Source organism: Andrographis paniculata, unplaced genomic scaffold (genome assembly GCF_009805555.1).
Source record: "Andrographis paniculata isolate CXL003 unplaced genomic scaffold, ASM980555v1 Contig65END, whole genome shotgun sequence".
NCBI classification, from domain to species: domain Eukaryota; kingdom Viridiplantae; phylum Streptophyta; class Magnoliopsida; order Lamiales; family Acanthaceae; genus Andrographis; species Andrographis paniculata.
Window position 1 is genome coordinate 3,965,753 of NW_026137601.1, and position 22,306 is coordinate 3,988,058.

General features: G+C 36.3%; 3 protein-coding genes and 1 long non-coding RNA gene across 8 annotated transcripts; 1 reads left to right on the plus strand and 3 right to left on the minus strand.

Annotated features, from left to right (window-relative positions):
• Window positions 1–2,380: 2,380 nt before the first annotated feature.
• LOC127262027 (uncharacterized) lies at window positions 2,381–4,875 on the minus strand. The gene is made up of 6 exons (XR_007841051.1): window positions 4,733–4,875; window positions 4,388–4,665; window positions 3,915–4,023; window positions 3,529–3,815; window positions 2,846–3,203; window positions 2,381–2,754 (listed from the first exon to the last, which is right to left on the minus strand). It is a non-coding gene; the product is annotated as an uncharacterized LOC127262027 (long non-coding RNA).
• On the plus strand, window positions 3,095–5,199 carry LOC127262026 (protein IQ-DOMAIN 11). Its single transcript, XM_051290503.1, has 5 exons — window positions 3,095–3,217; window positions 3,555–3,818; window positions 3,925–4,119; window positions 4,344–4,475; window positions 4,564–5,199. The coding sequence occupies exons 1-5, from the start codon at window positions 3,149–3,151 to the stop codon at window positions 5,197–5,199; spliced, it is 1,296 nt and encodes a 431-aa protein (XP_051146460.1). The 5' UTR covers window positions 3,095–3,148.
• A 534-nt stretch (window positions 5,200–5,733) lies between these two features.
• On the minus strand, window positions 5,734–17,824 carry LOC127262024 (glycosyltransferase-like KOBITO 1). 5 transcript variants are annotated; one of them, XM_051290496.1, is made up of 12 exons: window positions 17,711–17,824; window positions 15,756–16,170; window positions 15,188–15,337; window positions 14,109–14,161; window positions 13,770–13,878; window positions 13,551–13,685; window positions 13,329–13,373; window positions 12,637–12,824; window positions 12,311–12,452; window positions 6,514–6,560; window positions 6,240–6,327; window positions 5,734–6,148 (listed from the first exon to the last, which is right to left on the minus strand). In XM_051290496.1, the coding sequence occupies exons 2-12, from the start codon at window positions 16,110–16,112 to the stop codon at window positions 5,897–5,899; spliced, it is 1,566 nt and encodes a 521-aa protein (XP_051146453.1). In that variant the 5' UTR covers window positions 16,113–16,170; window positions 17,711–17,824; the 3' UTR covers window positions 5,734–5,896. The 5 variants fall into 5 exon arrangements, with proteins under 5 accessions (XP_051146453.1, XP_051146454.1, XP_051146455.1 ...); XM_051290497.1 differs by having other exon boundaries at window positions 15,756–16,198; window positions 17,711–17,815; XM_051290498.1 differs by having other exon boundaries at window positions 15,756–16,138; window positions 17,711–17,779.
• On the minus strand, window positions 17,752–20,425 carry LOC127262025 (probable folate-biopterin transporter 7). The gene is made up of 2 exons (XM_051290502.1): window positions 19,836–20,425; window positions 17,752–18,806 (listed from the first exon to the last, which is right to left on the minus strand). The coding sequence occupies exons 1-2, from the start codon at window positions 20,098–20,100 to the stop codon at window positions 17,752–17,754; spliced, it is 1,320 nt and encodes a 439-aa protein (XP_051146459.1). The 5' UTR covers window positions 20,101–20,425.
• Window positions 20,426–22,306: the final 1,881 nt, after the last annotated feature.

A 22,306-nucleotide genomic window follows, 5' to 3' on the forward strand; every position in this document is an offset into this window, starting at 1 on the left:
CTGCCATCACCAACGACGACGATATATCTATGCTTACCGCTATCAAACACGCTAGCCCCATTCGCCCTTGATTACCCATCTATCTACACCTCCACAATTGACGACCGTCGATGGCGACATCCCTGGCCGGCCCACCGCCGTCAAATACATTAGTTGTTTTCGCTCTCGATTTCCCTTCTATATATACTTCCAATTGACGATCGATGCCGCCGACATCTTTGGCCGCGCCTGCCACCGTCAAACACATTTTCGGCGTCCGCCGTCTATTCTCCTTCTATTTATACCTCCGCAGTTGACGAATCCTCCAATGGTGGAATAGTGACTGTATTGCATATGATGAATATCACTTTTTGTCTATGCGTATATCTACAATATGATCTGTACGCATCATCGGAATTCAAAAAATATGCATCGGTCCAATAGTCGTCAGTCGTCACCTGGAGAATCAGATGATATACAATATTATAACATATGATGTTTATACCTCTCTTTATTGAGCAATAGTGAATGTATTTGGCATGATGAGGATCATTTTTATTTTTTTCCTTGCTTTTTTGCATTTGTTTTTTCACAAAAAACTCTCAATATGCACATATTTACAATATAGCATGTACGCATCGTTGGAATTCAAAAAAGATGCATTGATCTAATAGTCGTTACTTAGATAATCAAATTATATACGATGTTATAACATATATTGTTTATAGTAATATACTATGGTTTACGGAATATAATATTATGATGTCGCTCAACGCGAATATTGATAAATATTCTGTGTTTTTTAGGCATTAAAATAATAAAAGGATTTTATTTGGAGACCGTTTCAACTCTCTATAATTTTAGAATGTTACAAATGAGTATAATTCAACAATTTTAAATTTGAATAAGGTATGATTATGCTCCTTACATTATTGGTTTCAGATATAATTTCACTAAGCAATCGATTAAATCTTGTTACAAAACTTATCGTTTTTAATTGAATACTTATATAATTTTTTAAAAAAATAATAAGATCTAAAATCTTCCCATCAAAATAATGCAAACCATTTTATTTTCTTTTTCAGGCTATATATTATTCGCACACAACGATTGGGCTTCACAATTCAGATAAACTTAATGCATCTCATTGTACTACTGGAAGTCTTCAGTTACTGATTCAGTCATTGATTCAATAATTTTGTGTATACCTATTAATACACTGAATGACTAATATGATTATGATGCATATATTTTAGAACATGATATTGATAGACATATGATGTAATAAAAATTCGTCCATATGTTATTTTTGCAATAGATAAAAAATAGAAAAAACTTATCGCATTTCAAAAAATTTCTAGAAAATTATTTTCGTCCATAGCATACTGAAACCTGCTTCTCCACTATATTTTTTATTCGATCGACGTCGGGAAAGAATTTGGAGCTATCTGTTTTTTCTTAACATGTATTGATTCAAATTATGAACATGCTCAGCTTCTATCCATATTTGTATTCCAACACCGGCAGTTGTTGTAAAGGGCAATCGTGACCAGACGGAAATGGTTTCTCACACCTAAAGCATAGCCCTTTTGCTCTCAATTCTTCTATAGGTCAAGAATAATCACACAAGATTTTTATTTGCCCAAAAGCAGCACCACGTCTGTTCCTAAATTTTCCAGATGAATGAATGAACAACAAAATCCTAATCCTATTTAAACTAAATCCTAATCCTAGTTAAATAGATTAAGCAATAATAAAGACCCATTAAATAAAAAATAAAAATCCAAATATAAAAGTATATAATAATTATTTAAAGACAAAGAAACCCAAACTTACAAAGGCAACCTTAAGTCCGTCCATATTTCTTCGTTCTGGGATACTTATTTCGCTCTCTAACAGGGCCCTGTTAACAAATAATCTATGAAGCAATGTCATGTCAATGTGGTGTGGTGTGGTAATAATTTGTAAAATAATAGTGAGTGAGCGAATGAGTGTGATTATTAGTTAGTAAATAGACAAGACAACATAGTTACACAATGACACAAGTTGGATCTGCAAAATGCTAAAACACACCAAATTAAAGGGCCCTCTTACAGCTGTTTTCTCAACCAAAGGCTGCTCCCTGCCTAGTGCCTCCCTCCCCTTATTGTGTATGTATCTATCACTATGTCTCTATGTAATTTTCTCTACACTCACTCTCTCTCTCTCTCTCTCTCTCTCTCTCTCTCTCTCTCTCTCTCTCTCTCTCTCTCTCTCTCTCTCTCTCTCTCTCTCTCTCTCTCTCTCTCTCTCTCTCTCTCTCTCTCTCTCTCTCTCTCTCTCTCTCTCTCTCTCTCTCTCATTCTCATTCTCTCATCTCCACCTCATCAATCAATCACACACATCATATCTCCACACACACAACTCATCCATTCCCAAACACCACCACATGTATACCACTCTCAATAAATAAAAAGGGCAATCTCAAAAAGTAAGACTGTAAATGAAAGTTAGCAAGAAAGGCATATACACACAGTCAGACTCTCTCTCTCTCTCTCTATATATATATATATATGTGTGTGTGTGTGTGTAGATAGATGCATGGAAAAGGCAGTAGAGTGAGAAAGTGCAACATAGCCCTTTAATTTAGTATCACTTTCGTATTGATCATGTAATGTTACTGAAATTTCACTTCGTGGGGGGCTCCTACCGCCATGTGTTGTGTGGGGGTGCCTTTTCTCTCTCTATCCCTCACAAATTAGCTACGGTCCCATAAAACCTGTAGATTCTTTTATGCTATATATGTAAAAGATAATCAATTTATGGATGAATATAAAATGCATCTATCATATATATACATATATATATATATATACTCATTCAGTACCTGCTTGTATTATGCATGCATGCTTTGCTTGCATTTCCCTCCACTCCACAGGTTATGGCTTATGAGTAAAAGATACAGAGAGAAAGAGAGAATGATGAGCGAGAGAGTGTGAATCCTCCACCACCTCCTCCTCCTCTTTCTTTTATGGGGCCGGGCCCAACACACGCCACTCCATCATGGACCTGCTGGAATTATTATTATTATTGATCTACTGATTCTTCTCTCTCGCTCATAAAGAACCCCCTCCAATTTCTCACTCTTCTCCTCCCTCAATCATGCTCTGATCTCTCTACTCTCATCGCTATGGCTATGGCCAAGAAGAAGACGTGGTTCACCTTTCTCAAGAGGCTCTTCGTCTCTGAATCACATAAGGTAGCTACTACTCAGTCTACTCAACATCAAAACCATATATCCACATATATATTCCTAATTACTACTATTATTTTAGTAATATTGATTTTAAACCATTAACTATTCCAAATGTCCAATTATAGTATTCTGCCTACAGAAAAAAAGTACCAAAGATTGGCACTTTCCATCAAGGGGCATATCAAATTCAGAGTCTTTCCGAATATTTATTGTGTTAAAATCAAACTGCTTTCTTACCAAACTAAAATAACAATGAAATCCACTTATAGGACTAAAACTACAAGTTTACTGATTCAAAAAGCTAACCCTATTACCTGAATTTTGTGTCGATGTTCCGAAGAAGGATCGCAAGCGGCAGCAGCAGCAGCGATGGGCATTCCGACTACTAAAGATGAAGGAGCTGTCCACGGCTAAGGACCGGCTGCAATGGGAAACAGCAGAACCAACTAAAGATGCTGTGGCTGCTTCTCCAATACCAGCAGCCACAGCCTCGCGGATTGAGGATTCCCACAAGGCTAGGCATCGAGCATGCAATAGAAGCAACAGCCAGCATCTCTGGAATTTGGCTGCCATCAAAATTCAAGCAGCTTTCCGTGGCTTTCTAGTGAGTCAGCCGTCATCTTTCATATTAGCATGTTATTATTTATACATATATATATATAGCATATAATGCTAATGTTGTTGTGTGTATTGTTCTTACATTAATTCAGGCGAGGAAGGCACTGCGGGCATTGAAAGGAGTAGTGAAGCTGCAAGCGCTGATCCGCGGCTGGGCAGTGCGGCAGCAGGCAATAAACACCCTCAAGTGTCTGCAATCAATTGTCAACATTCAGACAGAAGTTTGCTCAAAGAGAAGTGAAAGAATCAGAGACAAATCACATGATCTTAGAGAAAAGGACATCAAGGTATGACAGCTAATCTTAAATACTAATCAAAGCCACAAAAAAAAAAAAAAAAGGCAATTGCAAGAAACAGACATCTGTCAAGAAACTCAATCTGTGGAGGAGCAAAATTTGGCACAAGCTTTTTCTTTTTGTAGTTTCCAGAAGCTGCTAGATTGTTCTAGAATTTTCATACTCAAAACTGACTAAAACATGATCACTCACTGAAAATTGTACTGAAATTGTAGATGGATTTAAACAGCCAAAAAAGGTGGGATGATAGTACACTTACAAAGGAGGAGGCGAAGGCTCATTTCATGACTAAAAGAGAGGCTTCCATAAAGAGGGAAAGGATCAGAGAATACTATTTGAGCCATAGGGTTCGATTCTTGATCGAATAGTTCTGTTTCCCCTTCAAAGTCTTTGCATGCATTTAAGTAACATGGTTATCTGTCCATATGTTTCCAGAGATCAGCAGAAACTGAACGCGACAGAGCATATGGTAGACGGCGATATTGGTTAGAGCAGTGGGTCGACGCCCAGCTGGAGAAAGGCAGCAAGCTGAGGAACCTGGACAGAACATTGTCAGCCAATTCAAGTATCGGCAGAGAAGAATCACATGGCGGCAGAAAATTACCGAACTTAAGACCCCTGCAAAAGCACTGTCAAGCAGAGATGTCGGATTCTCCTGGCTATAATATCCCGAGAAGAGTGTACCATCACAGGAAGCAGCGGTCCATAGGCGAGGAGGGGTTGTTCGCCACGGGCTCTGGCTCGCCAGCAATTCCTGCATACATGGCTGCCACCGAGTCTGCCAGAGCGAAAACTAGATCGTTGAGCTCGCCTAGGCTGAGACCACTTACCTTCGATGTCTGCTCAGAGATTGCCTCCCCTTACAAGCATAAGCTGTCCCCTATATCTTCGATCAATAGCGAGCTCACAAGCAGCAGTTGGGTTGGGAATCATGTAAACTTGTCCACGCAAAGATCTCCACGCCTGAAAAGTATGCCGGGTCCTATAAAATCAACCATGAGCACCAAGGAACTTCGACTCCGAGGGATGTGCTACCAAAATGGAAGCCATGCAAATCCTGCAGGGAAATGAATTGGTTATCTATGAATGTATCTATGTAATTTTCGGCATTTAAGAAAGAATCGATGTAAATAAACTTTTGTTATGCAAAATCTCCATGGCGGTCTTTAAGCATCAAATATACTGATTTGAATTGGCCTTCAAAATGCTCCGCAAGAATTCCCACCATGGGGCAACCCAAGTAAGCTTACTTTGTGAACAGAAATCTGATTGATGAACCGAACTAACTTGAACTGTCACTATTCGAGGATGTTCGTCAAGACAAGCCTGACTTCCAGATGACCAGCAGATGATGATTTTTCGTAGCCTTCATTTTGAAGTGCCGTCAATTAAGTATGCATTTCCGGCGAATCGCCTGCGCTGTAAACAAGCCCTGTATTCCTTGCCACTCAACCTGTTACCTCTTATTTGGCTAGACAAGCATGTTATTCAAATTTCTTTCACGTCACTTCCTCGTTGAATAGCTGCATCAAGACAACATAGAGTACATTATAATCTAGCAGCATTAGTAAATTTGCACATGCATTCAGGAAAGGGGCTGCAGTCTACAGAAAAACAAAAATTTGATTGACTAAGACACATTCCTATACATATCATGTTCCATTCCCAACCCCTATAAAAGTCTGCCCCTGCTTCTCTCATGCCGTCTGGAGAAACAATAAATTAAATACAACTCCAGATTCTCCTCTTGTCGAGAAACGTAAATGTATCAATCAATCATCATGCTTCGGTTGTAAAGCAACGGGGAAGAGAGTCTCGGGACTGCTGCTTTGTACAAACTGTAGGATTCCTTTGCCTGAGATTTGATATTGGTCTGATACATTTTATGTCTACCGAACTTTCTTGTCCGAAGCAATAGAGATCCAGTACTTGCAAAGGAATTGCGCCTCTCGGTGGATCCTTGGGCGGAAGCAATAACAGATGCAAATAGACCAGACTCCCTCAAACTTTGAATGATTGTCTGAACATATGTGCACGAGAAAAGAACTAAATAAGATCACCAACACTCTTGTTCAGCAGTCTTCTTTTCCAACTAGTGATGTTGAGCTTACCATGGGAGTGTAGATGTGCGTGAGAACTCCCTTCTTCAGCAGTTTAAGATTGATAGTTCTATTGTTCCATACAACATGGTCGTTGTACCTGTCAAAAAGCAAGCATACGATAATGAATACAAATGATATATACGAAAACTAAGAATCCAATAGCTCTAAAACCAAATTGATGTTCTATTTTGTCAGGTCTATAAAGTGAACTTGGAGTTGATAATTTCTTACAAAGTTGCCCGTGTTGATAAATAACAAGAATCGGTGTCAGAACAGTTATTACCAGTTTCGCATCTCCTCTTCTGTTGCAGTTGAAGCAATTATAAATGCCTGCATATGAACGAACAAATAAATAAGATTGCAAACAAGAACCACAAGAAATAGTTTATAGAACAAAAACATAGGTCTTCAAATGCTATTTCACCCCTAGGAAAATAGCAGAAAATTTTCTAGATTGTGTTCGATAGTGATTAATTCAGTCTTAGATTTCATGGAAACTAGATAGGTATTGCCAGCTTTTCCTTAGAGAATCATAGTTAAGCTCGAGAATCATACCATACTTTCATTGAAATTATTAAAATACTATGGATACCTTAAAACAGAACAACTAAAATTGGTTCACAAAAGAAGACAAATGCATATCATAATAAGATCTCCTTCAGTACATAAGCAGGAAACAAACTAAAACTACACAAATAAAGGCCAGTAGCACATTGTGCACTAAAGAAATGCATCCACGAAGCTGGCAATCAATTATATTGGCCCGTACATTTATAATACAGAGAAATTCATACAGAACATATAGGAAAAAGTGTAGAACCCCACCACAAAGCCAGTTGTTTAAATTTGAAACTGGAGCCTACTGATTCTGCAACTTCAATTGAGATTATTGTCGGCATATATAAACAGATTAACTAAAACTTCTTAGAGTTTGAACTTAGTAGTGTATGATATGTTGATTTCACCAACCATAATATATCAAATTGTTGATTCGTGTTCTCATAAGTACAAAAAATAGCTAAACAGTCGATGGTATTTGTAGAGAAATAAGGGGACAATAATGTTATATTATTCCAAAGAAAAATAAAAGGAAAAAATACATACATATATATAGACATTTAGAAAATATATCCTAACAACTAACTAAATCATAGATATGGATATGAATATAGATATGAATCTAATAAATCCAACACTCCTTTCAAGCTGGAGCGTACAAATCATAGGATCCAAGGACTAGGATCTAGGTCAGAACTTTCGTAAATGTTTGCAAGTTGATTATACGAGGGCACATATTTAGTATTTATAAATCCAGATAATACTTTTTCCCTAATGAAGTGACAATCTATTTCGATATGCTTTGTTCGTTCACGAAATACTGGATTTGATACAATGTGTAGTGTTGCTTGGTTATCACCCCATAACTTCATCATTGTCACATCACAGAACTTGAGTTCACAAAGTAATTGTTTAATCCAAAAAAATTCACATGTCATAGCACGATATTAAGCCTCAGCACTAGAATGCACCATATTTTATTTGTTACTTTTTCAAGATATCAAATTACCTCCAACAAACACACAATAACAAGAGAGACCCCACCCAATCAGCATCTGAATATTCAACCATTTCAGAATGACAATGACTTGTATAAAGTAAGTCTTTTCCGGGAGATCCTCTAATATAACGCAAAATACGCATAAGTGTTTTCCAATGAGAGTCACATAGAGACTGCACTAACTTACTATACTTACTGCAAATGATATATCTAATCAGGTGATAGTGAGATAATTAAGCTTTCCAAGCAGTCTCTTATATTGTCTAGCATTATATCAGTCAATAGCTCCCCCTGTCGTGAAAGCAATTTTGTATTTAGATCCATATGGGAATCCACAACCTTACATTCATTCATACATGTTTCTTCCAACATATAAAGAATATACTTTCTCTTAGATAGGATAACACCATTCTTAAATTGGACAATCTTAATTCCTAAAAAGCATGAAGTGGTCTTAAGTCTTTGGTCTAAAAATGATTGTGTAAATGCTTTTTTAACTTTGTAATACCATCAATATCATCTCCAATGATTACATCAACATAGACAATTAAGTAAACAAATTGTCCCTCTAAAGTATGCTAGACGAATACAATATAATCAAACGAACACTGTGTCATACCAAATTCTTTAATAGCAACACTAAAACGTCCAAACCATGCCCGTGAAGACTGTTTCAAACTAGGGATGACAATGGGTATGGGTACACCCGAGACCCGATCCATTTATTTGGGATTAAGTCCATTTATTCGGGTATCAGATCGAGTATGGATCGGGTCTTGTATACCTATATCGGATTCAGATGGGGACTCAGGTTTAAAAATGAGCCCGACCCGGACCCGGATTCGGATCCGATTAATATATTAATAATATATCAATTATATATATATAAAAAATAATTTCTAACAATATAAATTATATTAAAAATACTTTTTATTTTTATTTATCATTGTATTTTATTATAGTATTTTTGAATAAAATATATAATTTTCGTATATGTCGAGTCCGGGTCCGGGTTTAGGTTCAATTTTAAGTTAAAATTTCATAAATGTAAAAGTTTCTTGCGGTCCATAAGATCTTTTAGAGTGTTGCTTGGGTCGGGTCAGGGACCATCAGGTCTAGGTATAGTTAGGTCCAATTCGGGTCTCGGAGCCAAATATGTTTTCGGGTCGGGTGTTAGGTCCGGCTAGGCCCAACCCAAACCCGACCCATTGTCATCCTTATTTCAAGCCATAGAGTGAGCGACGAAGGCAATATACAAGACCAAACTCCCTCTGAGCAACAAAACTAGGTTCCATATATACCTCTTCTTGAAGCTCAACGTGCAAAAATGCATTTTTAATGTCAAATTGATTAAGGAACCAACCGTGCATTGCTGCCATCGAAAGAAAAATACAAACATAAGACATTTCGGCAACGGGAAAAAAGGTTTTTGTATAGTCCTTTCCGTATACTTGATTAAAGCCCTTCACAACAAGTCGAGCTTTAAGTCGATCCATGCGACCATTAAGTCCAACCTTGACTGCATAAATTCATCGGCAAGCTACAGGTGTTTTTCCCGGCGGTAACGGAACCAACTCCCAAGTATTGTTAGCATGCAAAGCAGACATTTCCTCTATCATGGCCTGACACCACCCTGAATGACCCATAGCTTCACGCAGAGAGCGAGGAACAGAGATGAAGTCTAAAGCAGTCACAACACTATACATGGAAAAAGATAAACGGTGATAACTAAGAAAATTATAAATAGGGTTATGATTACTAATGGACCATGTACCTCGACGTGGACAACAAGTGATTGTGGAGTCACAGCCGGGGAAGGTGATGAAACCGAAGATAAGTCATCAATAAGCGCAAGTGATAGTGAAGTAAGTACCTTCTGACGCTACCATGTATGCCGGCTATAGACCTAAAATGGAGGCTTGGAAATTGAGACAACTAGAATAAGAGTCATAAGTATTTGAGGATAGAGATGATAACACTATAAAATATGGTGATGACTCAAAGAATGTCACATTTGCACTAAAGCAATACTGACGAGTGAGAGGAGAATAACATCTATATATTTTTTTAACTTGAGAGTACCCAAGGAAAACACATCTGATGGATCGATGACGTAATTTGTCCAAATCAGGAGAATGGTCATGAACAAAGCACGTACAATCAAATACACGATGAGTAAAGGGTATAGGGACACATTAGGCTGAACACATGTTATGGGAATCTGATGTACTAAGATACCAGACAGAAGACGATTAATAAGGAACATGTTGTAACAATAGCATCAGCCCAAAAATGAAATGGAATATTATAATGTACGAGTTGTTTATGTTAGATGACTGTTCTTGCGTTCAGCCACTCTATTTTGTTGAGTGGAAGAACATGACAACCGATGAATATTCCTTCAGATGAGAGAAAATGACTAAATGAGTGAGAAAAATACTTTACACCCTCATCACTTCTTAAAACCTTGATAGATGTATAAAATTGTGTACGAGTTTCAGCACAAAACTTTTTTAATGTAGAGAGTAATTTTGATCGATTTTTCATTAAATTAATCCAAGTACATCGAGAAAATTCATCAATAAATGTAACAAAATATTGAAAACCAAGAGTTGAAGTAGTACGACAAGGCCCCCAAACATCCGAGTGAACCAGTGTAAAGGGCTCAGATGCTTGACTATCGATGCGTTTGGGAAAGGAAGTACGAGATTGTTTTCCAAGCTCATATGACTTAGATGGTAACAAAGTAATAAAAATTAGAAAAAAATACGTTTTAATTTAGACAGATTTGGATGACCCAATCGCTTATGGAATAATTCGGGACACTCAATAGAAGATATAGCAAGGGTAGAGGTATTGCGAGAGGACTCGTCTATGTAATATAACCTATGAGACAAACATCCGGTACCAATCGCCCTCCCCGTGCTGCAATCCTAAATAACAAGAGAATCATGAGTTAGCAAGATAGAACAATCTAGATCTCTAGTGAGACGACTAACAGGTGTGAGGTCAAATGGACTTTGAAGGACATAAAGTACAAAATGTAGAGGTAAATTAGGTGACGGACTGGCACTACCAAAAACTTGAGGGTAAGCTTTATCACCATTAACAACAGTAACATGAGTTGGACCGAGAGACGTCTGAGAGACATGAATAACAGAAGCATGGGTATCAGGTGAGTCGAAAATAGTGGTGGAAGAAGACTATTGAGAAGCCTGATACAAAGGAATGCTGTATAATTTAAGAAACCAAAGATGAACTATCAATAGTATTAGTAAATGGGGCAGCCACATGAGTGTTACGACTAGAAGAGTCGTACTAGACTAACAAGAACATCATCCAACGTTAGTACAGTGGAACCTCTTAGTATCTGGTCTTGAACATGATCAGATCAAGCTTAAGGTGAACAAGAGTTAATACGGCAAAGAATTTGTCCTATGCAACCTCTGGATTGCACAACTAGTAGAAATAAGAGAACTGAACTCTTGTCGAATAGTTTCCAGTTTACTCACATAAGTAGGAAGATCAAGTGTGTGATCTTCTAGATAAAGTAGTAGCGTTGAATATCATTGTTGTAAATTGAAGCAAGTCTTACTCCAAACTTCATAGCATGTCTCAAATGACTTGATACGTGGGAAGTATAGTTAGATTCAAGGAATTCCACAGCAGAGCACATAAGATGGAAGTTCTTTCTTTAATTTTGAAATTTAAATGGATCAGATATAGAAACAACACCAAAAAAGCTTCCTGAGAAAAAATCCGGCGAACAGCTGGCGGTGGCGCCTAAGGCAACGTCACCTGATGCATTTGTCTGAAAAATTCGCGAGGAAAAGGTCAAAAAACGACCGAAACCAAAACTGGTTCATCCTTCGGTGACAACGCATGGGGGCACGTGCGGCGGCGGACGGAGACTCTATCACCGTTGAGCGCAGGAGATGGATTATGGTCTTAGTTGAGTGGAAAGATTCTCAAATTGAAGTAGGAGAAAATTTAGGGTTTTGGTTGAATTAGGGTTTGAGAGGCGGCGGCGGCTGCTTGGACTTGCAGCGGCAGCGGCGGAACTCGCGGCGGCTGCTAGAAACAAGATTTTGCCTCAATTTTAATTGGCTCTGATAACAAATATTGTTCATATTATTCCAAAAAAAAAACAAGAAAAGGAAGAATATATATATATATAAAAAAATATTTAAAAAATCTATCCTAACAAGGAACTAAATCATAAATATTGATATGAATATAGATATAGACATTAATATAGATATGAATCTAATAAATCTATTAGTATTAATTTGCAATTGCCTATAGGACACTATTTTAATGACTTAATGACGGCATGCCTCTAAGTGTCCCTTACAACTTCAAAAAAAATATCAGCATGCCCCGCTTTCAGCACTGAGGATGGCCATAAGATTGAGTTACTATAGCATCCTTCTACAGCTAACATGGCACAAACTTTATCCAGACATAAATGAAATCAACAGAATAATTTAAAATTTAAAATTTAAAATAAAATAAAACTCACATCTCTGTCAAATTCCAACATAAAGCATCTCTTGACATTCTCCTGAGTTGGTTTACAACGACATCGATCTCGCCTAGATGTCAAATCAGAGAACTTGGCATATGTATAATGTAGGACTGCTGCCTCTTGCATTTTGATCTCTCTATCAATTATTATAAAATACCATTCATCAAAAGTCAACAAAAAAAATGTTGGAGCTCCCATGCCAAAACAAAATAAACAACAAAGCAGAAACATGAATCAAATACAGATGAAATAAGCAACAAGGAAGAGCATAATTGGTACCAGATGGGAGCAAAAATTATAGGTAAACATTAGATATATACTTTGGATCTTTCTTGTAATTGTACCATCTGTGGGCACCATTGGGGCGGAGATGCTCTTGTATTCGAGCAGCTGCTTTCCCATTTGAATAGGTCAAAAAATAGTTTGGATTGTCATGGGATGCTACTTCATACGTGCTGAAATAGGTGCTTTCTGACAAATGGTCAAAGTTTTTCTTGAACATGGATACCTACAGGGTATATCGAAACAAGTAATTAGCCAGTTCCACCAAATCAAAAGGACAGATGCATAAACGATGGTTTTCACCAAAATCTAAGAAAAATTTAACAAGGATAAAAGATCATGAATGGAATGATTTTGAATAGCGATTTATTAGTAAAAGAACTTCTCCAACTTTTGAGTTGTCCAAACAAGAATTTTATGTAAGAGTCAAAGCCCCAAAAGGAGAGTTGGGAATATTTCTGATACGAGATCAGAGTGTTTTTTCTTCGAGATGGAAAATTCGACCTCCGGGTTTTATAACTTGCAAATTCTTCCTCAATTAGTTAAAAGGATGAAATTGGCTGATATTATGACCATACTATGATAGTTACAGGTAAACGATTTGCGTGGGACAAGGTAATCATGAAACATTGCACAGAAGATGAAATAATCATCTTTGGTGCATTCAAGTCCAGCAAATTAAACACACACATAAATTAAAGCTGTACATGCATAAAACATTTGTCATTACCTCTGTGAATGGGTCCTTAATATCATCTCGTTCAACACAGCTCTCCTGCAAAGGACGTATATATTACTTACACAAAGAAGAAAATCAACATAAAGGATTCGGTAGTTTTCAATTACCACTGAGGCACTGAAGCATTAGTTTAAGAATGGAAATACTGAGAACAAAATTTTCCAATCACTTAAGAAAGAGGAGTGACTAGAAGAAGAGGGTCAAACTACTTACATAGTTGGAAAAGATAACCATGTCCACCTTCAGAGGCACCTCATGCAAAACCTGACTCAAAGAATATTCCCGAGAACCAGCTGGATGCATTAATTCATCAGTATCCAGATGAAGTATCCAGTCCATGCCAGCTTCCTGGAATCATAACAAGCAAACAATTTCACTGGTTCATCACAGGAGAATACATTTAAGTTTTTCTAATCAAGTATGAATCCATACCCTTGCCATAACAATGGCTATCTCCATGTTTAGGGATTGCTTCACAAAAAGCTCATAGTTGCAAGGCTTGTAAAAGAAATCTACCAACCAAGTTTCATTCCATGCCCGGCTGATGTGGAAACACAAGATTTGTAAGAGATTAATAATCAGAATCAAGATCATACACTTTTATTGTTTTAAATTATTAATCTCATGAACTTTTTAAGCGCAAGATAACAACTTCATAGATCATTAATATTATCAGAAAACATAAATAAACATGCTCTCAAGTAGATGATATATCAACAAGTTGAACAGCTTACAAGTAATGACTGCATGGTGAGAGAGGAAATCATATACCTTTTAGCTTGTTGCTCTTCTAGCTCTTTGGTTCGGTATATCACTTTCACTCCCTGCAAGGTTAAATAGCCTTCACCTAATTGATTCTGACAAATCATGACATTCAAGGCACAACTTTCTGGCAAGGTGTTCAACTAATGATTATCACCAATGTGCCAAAGCATCAGACTAATATATCCACTACTACACACTTGGGCATCGACAAGGGCAACACCATAATCATGTAAGACCAAATGAAGAGAAATCAGACTGAGAATCATTGTTGAAATTGGCAGTCAATCCAAGTCAACTGCTAACTAAAGAAAAATTAAAATGGACCAAAAAACAGAGTGTAGTCATCCCAGTTCTACATGAAAGAATAAATGAAGTAGAATAAAAATGAATCCCCCTAAGAGTTGAAGACTTGAGAGAAGCTAGCAATGAGAGATGGCTGCCCAATTCTCTCTTAACCAAAGTGCAGACACAAGAATTCATTTGACTAAATTTAGCAGCCCCTATTACCTTAATAAAGCAATCCAATAAAACCCCCTAATAGCAACAAGGAAGCCTAAATGGAATGGCAGAGCCAGTTAAACTTAGGGTGTGTTTGTTTGGGGGTTTGGATTTTGGATTGGGATTTGAATAGTAAAAATTTTGAATTTGAATAGTTGTATGATGTGATATAAATAGGGTTTGATGTGATGTTTTGAATGTAAAATTGATTTTTAGTATAATATAAAAAATGAAAAATAGGTGTTTGATTTGATGTTTTTGGGGGGAAAAAATTGGATGAATAGTGGAAATCCTCCAAAATCCTTCAAACAAACACACCCTTACTGTACTTTGGAGAAAGAACCAAAGAAAAAAAAAAAAAAAAAAGAGGTTCACAAATCAGACATAATTCGTTTGACTAACAGGATCGATGCTGCCTTTGAACACAATATAAAGCCCACAAACACTGTTTTGATTTGTTTGATGTTTTAGTTCATCAATATCACATGATTATCACTATACCGTAGCAGATATTTAGATAAACAACGAAAACTAAAGATCCTTAATCACAGAAACTAAAGAAATTAGTCGTTAGGACACAAACTCACCGGTAAGGATTCAAGAACTTTGGACACTGGAGCAGACGCAGCCTTCCCTTCAACAAAAAGGAAAAAATTCGACACCTTAATAACTTTATGATAATATACCCATGGAAGAATTTGCTCCAAGCCAGCAGAGGTACTTGTTGCAATGCATATCTGTAAATAAACAATGAACAATCATGAAGAACAAGCAATCTACATCGGCATTGAACATCACAATTACAATAATGCATCAAAACATTTCATACAAATTGAACTGTAGACAGCCAAAATCGATTATGCATAAACAGCCATCATTAGACGTCAAAGAAGTTGGATAAGGATTTTGCGTCGTCGTTTTTGTAGGAATTAAACTCACAGGAATAATTAACCAGATTAAGAAGAGGCGTCGACCAACATGCGGATACGTCCGTACAATAGGAACCGAAGCCACGATTGAAACCTTGTGTTTGAATTCAATATATTCATAAACACTTCCAAAATCGCCGAAACACACAATCCAGCTCACGAGAACAATCAGAAACCCTTAATCAAACATAACTGAGATTAAAAACTATAAGCGAATAGGAAAAACCTTGGGCTCAAGATCAGCGTCAAACTTGAACTTCCAGTCTCTGAAATGCGGGAACTCTGCTGCATTCGAGCGCGCCAGAAGAGTGGAGCAATCAGAAGATTGATCAGCAGTAGAGCGAGGATAGTCGCCGCCGACGTCCATGCCTGGAAACGAATGTGATTCACTATGAAATCGGGAAAATGGATCATCTAAGGATTCTAAGCCTCCGCCCCGCCATTGGAGGAGGAAAGCGAAGAGAGCGAGAGAGAGAGGCAGGAGTGCGAGAAGAACGAGATTAAGGTTCCCGCCGGAGGAGAAATGGTGGCGGGAAGCGGAAGACGGTGGCTGCGGCCGAAGCGGCGCCTGGAAGCCTGCCATTGGAGGAGACTGCTGGTCCAGGAAAGCTACGTTGGAATTTCCGTAGAGGATTACTACGCTGGGATTAAAATAAACAAATGTATAATCTGCAATTTTTTATTCATGGCAAAAAAATATTAACTAACGTGGTATCGAATTATATTTATTACGAAAATTAGTAAAAATGGGATTAAAATAAACAAATGGATAATCTGCAATTTTTTATTTATGGGAAAAAATATTAACTAACGTGGTATCGAATTATATTTATTACGAAAATTAGTAAAAATAAATAAAGTTACGTATGCCGGTATGGGACACTATAACATTATTAATTATTAAACAAAAAAATAAATAAATAAATAACAACAGTAAATAATTGCAATACATAAATTAATAAAAATTATTTAAACAGCGCAGACGGGACTCGAACCCGTGACACAAACATATTGGTGTCAAATTTCTCAACCATTGCTACTGCACTGTGTATGTAACAAATTTTTATTTTATTTTTTAACTATACTTTGCTAATACATTCTTTAAAAAAAATTAACTTTATTATTTTCATATTATCTATCTAATTTTCTATATCTAAGTATAAAATAAATTCTTTCAAATCAAAATACAGAACAAACACACCTGTGTTATTTGTAAAATGACTTTAGTTAGATTTTTTTTTTTTCATTATTAAATTAGAATATTTTTTTTCCTATGAAATATCACATTCTTGAAATCAACTTTTTTAAAAAGAAAATCAACAATTTAATTTTATTTTTATTTGGTTGTTTATAATTTTGGCTTTTTACATTTGTTTTAACTAATGAATTAGTATGTTTACTTTGGATGTATATGTTTTGATTTGAAAAAATATTTTTTATATGGAGGATAGAGAAATATATAAAAATAATATAAAAATAATAAATATATCTAATATATTAATTTTTTCAGAAAAATATAATTAAATTTTTTTTACAAATTTTTTTTTTACAAAAAGAAAAAGCCCTACTATTATTTGTAAATGCATGCGCATGACAGATCTATCCGACATAACAACTGACAACTGATACGAAATAATTGGATTTGAGTAAAAAAATTTAACTCAATTATATATACAAGTCAACACGAACCCAACACGATAATACAAAGATCGGGTGATGATTGAGGCTCTCAATTCGAATCGAACACGACAACGAGATTATAAATATATTAATTTAATTTGAATAAAAAATTCGACTTAATTATGTGAACAGATCAACACAAGTCAACCCACAATAATAAACGGATCGAATTATGGTTAGTAATTTAACTCGTCTAAAGTATTCAGCGGACACAAATCGACCATACTATACAATACAAAAGATAAGCCCCCATTGGCCATTGCTGATTGCCCTTCCTTTCAACAACCACCTTCAATTCAATAAAAATGTTGTACCTAAATATTCCGACTTAAATTTCACTGCCAGCATAGTATAGTATTTTATTGACACTGAAATTTCTGCAATAACCAAGACATGACATAGCATAGCATAACAAGCCCAAATACCAAGTTTTTCGGGTACCTTAGTAACTTGAAAGAATAAAGACAAGGAAAGTAAACTATCCACAAAGGGAACACCTACCTTATGATTCGACGCGTCGATGTGTCACTGACCGACTACATCTAATTCTCCTTCTTGGCTTTCCCTTTGACGTCTTCCGGAATGTACGATGCCCAGAAAACCGGCAAAAGCGTGCACGCTGCCTGGATCAAGAGGCCCCGCGGCAGGCCGGAGAAATCTTCTCCGCTCACCCCGACATAAGAAGCTAGAGCAACGCCGAGGTAGCCACTTACTATAAATGCCAGGGCGATTGCCGACATGACAAAAGCCATGACTGCTCCTTCGCAGCCGGGTGGGCAAAGCTGCGCCATCAATACGCTAAATGGAAGAATCTTGAAGAAGTAGAGTACCTCAAGCAGGCCGGAAAAAATCACCACGTATATGTACTCGGGGAGGCCGATTGCCTGATAGATGCCCTTCACAAAGAGATAATCCGATAGCATCAACACAACCATGGAGAGTTGAACCGCGGATATTAATTTCCTCGACGAGATCAACTTGAGATGGCGGTTGTAAACGACGCCCCATAGGAGCATAGCTGCTTGCCCAAACACCTTAGATATCCCGAGGATTGCGGATTCGATCTTCAGGCTTTGAGTTTGGTAGTAGAACATGGTACCCGTGAGCGCCGGGATAATAGCATAAGACAGAGAAAACCACGATATCGAGTGAAGAATTTCTGGTTTCTTAAGCGCGGAAAACAGCTCCGACAATTGTTTCTTAAAGCCCGTGTTGGGTGGACTTCGGGGTAGGTTTAGAGAGCTCTCGCGGATGAGCAGCGTGATCAAGAACTGGAAACAAAGAATAATTCCAAAGGCGAAGAACATCATCTGCGGGGAGTATTTATCAATGGCGATTCCCCCAAACAGATTTCCCAAAACTCCACCAATCGACGAGGCCATCCAAACAAAAGACTGCAGTGCACCGGAGGAAGATGATTTGGAGTTCTTGGAAGAACTAGGTTGCTTTGCAGTCTCGGCAACCATGGCATCGTTAGCAACCTCCACTATAGATGCCCCCAAGTTCCCAAGGAGAAGATAAAACGTGACAGATAAAAATGATGCGCCAGATGTAGCAGAAAATGCCAAAGCTATCCACGAAACTGCCTGCACAAGTGCTGCAAAGATAATTACAATGGTCAGTTACCAAATTGATAATTCAACTACACGCTCCATAGTTAGAACTCGTTCACCATTAGCAGAACAGCACCACAACACTGTCTCACAGAAACAGGAATAAAAATAAAAAAATAAAAACTCATTTGTTCTTTGCTCGCCTGCCCCGGAAAAACCATAACTCGTGATATTCTACATTCCATTCCATATACATATATATTGCACACTTCTACTTGGTTCTACACACACATTAAGCGCATAAAAGAACGTTGAGCTCTCTAAATGCTATATATGCATTATTCACAGCAGTCTCTAAATGCTATACATACATTATTCGAACATTATGACACAAAGGGCCAAACAGATATGCGAGAAGCAAACATGTGTAGCGCCTCAATTACGAAAGTATTGACATGAATAAACATTGAAGTATTGCGAACAATCGAGTCTAATGCATGCCAATGAATGCATATTTGTAGTTATCCTACACTGAATACCATACAAACACGACGAAGTCGTTAGACAGTATTAAGTTTACGAGCTGCTCGGGCATCTCATCATCTAATTCCTTAGCTGCTCTAAATACATTCAGCGTCAGTAATCCAATCCATGGAAAGATAGTTTCTTAATTTCTTAGGACATTCTATGAATCTTCTTTCCAAATATTTTGTCCATTTCGACGATGAAAGCAACTTAGAAATGGTAACTAGCAGATAGCTTCTCCTACTGTCCCATTGTTCATCATTCAATACAGACAGATTCAAAATCATTTACCTCAAGCATAAGATCAATTTGCTACCCAATACTGCTAGAATTACAGATACAAATATTAAATTCAGGACCAGAACGAAATCAAATCAATTGATGGATGGTATCAGTAATCGATTGAATCTACCTACAACGAGAAGTTGAGTTGAGTTGAGTTCAGTTCAAGTTGAAGGGGACGGGTCGAATGAATCAGACAATAAAGCATAAACGATATGCGTAACGAGAAGGAAATTAAGGCCGTAGGTAGGTAGGTAGGTAGATACCTCCAAGAGCTACGTAGGGGACGCGGTGCTGGCCGGCGATGTAGACCGAATCAGAGAGTATGCCGTACAACGGCTTCGCCACCATCGGCAAATTGGAGGAGTTCTGAATGATCTGCAGAGTGGAAGGGTCCACTCGCATCCCGTCCTTGAGGAAGAAATTGACGCCCATCCATGGAAAGCACCGCAATCCCTGCACCCAAAACCCAATCCCTAGCAACAACTTCCGGTTCCTCACACTCTCGCTCTCACTCGCGGCAGACACCATTGGACTCACCAATTGGATTTAAACCCGATTCGAATAAATCCAGCGACGGCACTCCGATCAGGGCGGGCAGGCGCGGAGGATCTCGGGTATGAATTTCCTACTCCGCTCCGTTGTTCAGCGTCGTGGCGCACGGAATTCCAGGAAAGATTCATGGATCGTTCGATGAGTATTTTAACAGTGGAAAAGGTGAGTCGACTGAGGCGGGGACACGTAATGCAATTGCATTTAGGCAACCTGGCACTGGCAGGCAGATTGATGAGCGATGGCGTGGGCTGACCCGAATCGGTGGCAGCATTTATTTGTTTATTGGTGTTCGTTTTCGTCGTCCATTGTTTTGGCTGGACCAGGCAGAGGCAGGCCTGGAGATAGAGATGCGAAGTTTCTTTCCCAAATTAGGTTTAGGGTTTTGTCTGGGCCCTTACGGTTCAACCGTCCTAACCTTCTCCATCACAATAATTTTGAATGTTTTTGTATTTTATTTGTTACGTGAAACTTCTTTACATTAATATAAAATTTGCATGAAAATTTTTTTTTATTCAAAATTAATGTTTGATTATAAATAAAAATCTAAATTACGTAAATTTATAAAAAGTAGAAAACGAAAAATATCTTAAATAATTATTTTGGATAAATTAAATAAATAAATAATTGATTAATTTTTCGTTTTATAGTTTCCTGAAAACAAATTATTATCTGATTTTTACAAAAATTATAAAATAAATTATTGACCATTAATTTACTTATTTATTTTACTCAAAAAAGTTAGTTAAGATATTTTACAATTTTTTATTTGTATAAAACTTGCGTAATTTAGGTTTTTATTTAAAACCAAACATCAGATTTTGATAAAGATGGTGTTTCGTGCAAACTTTACATTAACACAAAGGGTTTCACGCAATAAATAAAACAGTAAGTTTTTTGTGCATTTTTACTAAAAAAAACAACTAAGTGTTACTCTCTCTCTGTCCCTTAACAATCTATCCGTTTTTTATTTTGGTTGATTTCATGACAAAGTATTCATTTCTTTTTTTAATAATTGTACTATCAACTAACATTATAAAAACTCTTCCAATTTACAATATATTATACAAATGTCATTACATTTATATCATATAATACTAATAGGATTAATTTAATCTTTTTACATTTATTTCTATTTTATCCCAATATAATACTAATATTTTTAAAACTTCGTGTAAAAACAAATAAATATATAGATATGAGAGAAAGGAGTATAATTTACCCCACTAAAATATGCAACTTTTTATTTTCTATTATATTATTTTCAATAGAAAAAAAGAAATTTGATGAATTCAAAATAATGAAATTTTAACTATTTCAATTAATCTATTTAGATCTATCTGTTTAGTTTGATATATTTTTATATTATTAGATAATTGAGACGGTATTAATAATATAAGTAATATTTTATATTGTAAATCAGTGTTATATTGTATTTTTTTATACTAATAGTAAGTGTAGTCCACATATTGAAAGTTTTTTTTATTGGATGATCATATCCAATTTTTTTTACTAATGATTATTTCAATAATTTGTTTTTAATTAGAGTTAAAAATATCAATCATATTTTTTACTAATGATTATTTCAATAATTTGTTTTTAATTAAAGTTAAAAATATCAATCATACTAAAAAATATCAAAAATCATACATGTTCGATATATCAAAATATTTCAGTTCGATATGATATTATACCGAATGTTTTCGGTACGATATTTATTTTCGATATTATATCGAAATATTGAATTTGTTTCAATAGTTCCTTATACAAAGAAAATAATGTATACCATTTTGATATTTTAATATTTGGTATTTTGATATATAATGAAAATACCATACATTTTTTGTTTGAATTTTAAATAGTAATTTTTTTAAAAATTTAAATAGTTATTTGATATAATTGTTGGATTAAAATTCAATGGTTAGTTAAATGTAACTATTTGGGCTATTAGGTTAAGTATATATTAAGTGAATTATTAATTTATTAAATTTCAATGTATTTAGTAAATGCGGGTCTCCTATACGTAGAAATTCAGTAACTTATTAATTGAGTGATGAGACCAATTAATAACAAGGGATATAAAAATATCAAAAATCCTACTCGCTAATATGGACTTCTGTTGGACCGCAAACCTCTCAGGGCTTGGGCTACACTTGTATTAGGTCGGCCCAATTAAATTTTTGGT

Coding starts and splice junctions, on each gene's coding strand:
- LOC127262024 (XM_051290496.1), bottom strand. CDS start 16,112: ATGGCAGGCTTCCAGGCGCCGCTTCGGCCGCAGCCACCGTCTTCCGCT. Junction 15,338..15,755: donor ACGCTGATCTTGAGCCCAAG/GTTTTTCCTATT, acceptor GTTTATTTACAG/ATATGCATTGCAACAAGTAC. Junction 6,561..12,310: donor TGTTGGAATTTGACAGAGAT/GTGAGTTTTATT, acceptor GTTCATATGCAG/GCATTTATAATTGCTTCAAC.
- LOC127262026 (XM_051290503.1), top strand. CDS start 3,149: ATGGCTATGGCCAAGAAGAAGACGTGGTTCACCTTTCTCAAGAGGCTC. Junction 3,819..3,924: donor CAGCTTTCCGTGGCTTTCTA/GTGAGTCAGCCG, acceptor ACATTAATTCAG/GCGAGGAAGGCACTGCGGGC. Junction 4,476..4,563: donor AATACTATTTGAGCCATAGG/GTTCGATTCTTG, acceptor ATATGTTTCCAG/AGATCAGCAGAAACTGAACG.
- LOC127262025 (XM_051290502.1), bottom strand. CDS start 20,100: ATGGTGTCTGCCGCGAGTGAGAGCGAGAGTGTGAGGAACCGGAAGTTG. Junction 18,807..19,835: donor CCCCTACGTAGCTCTTGGAG/GTATCTACCTAC, acceptor TTATCTTTGCAG/CACTTGTGCAGGCAGTTTCG.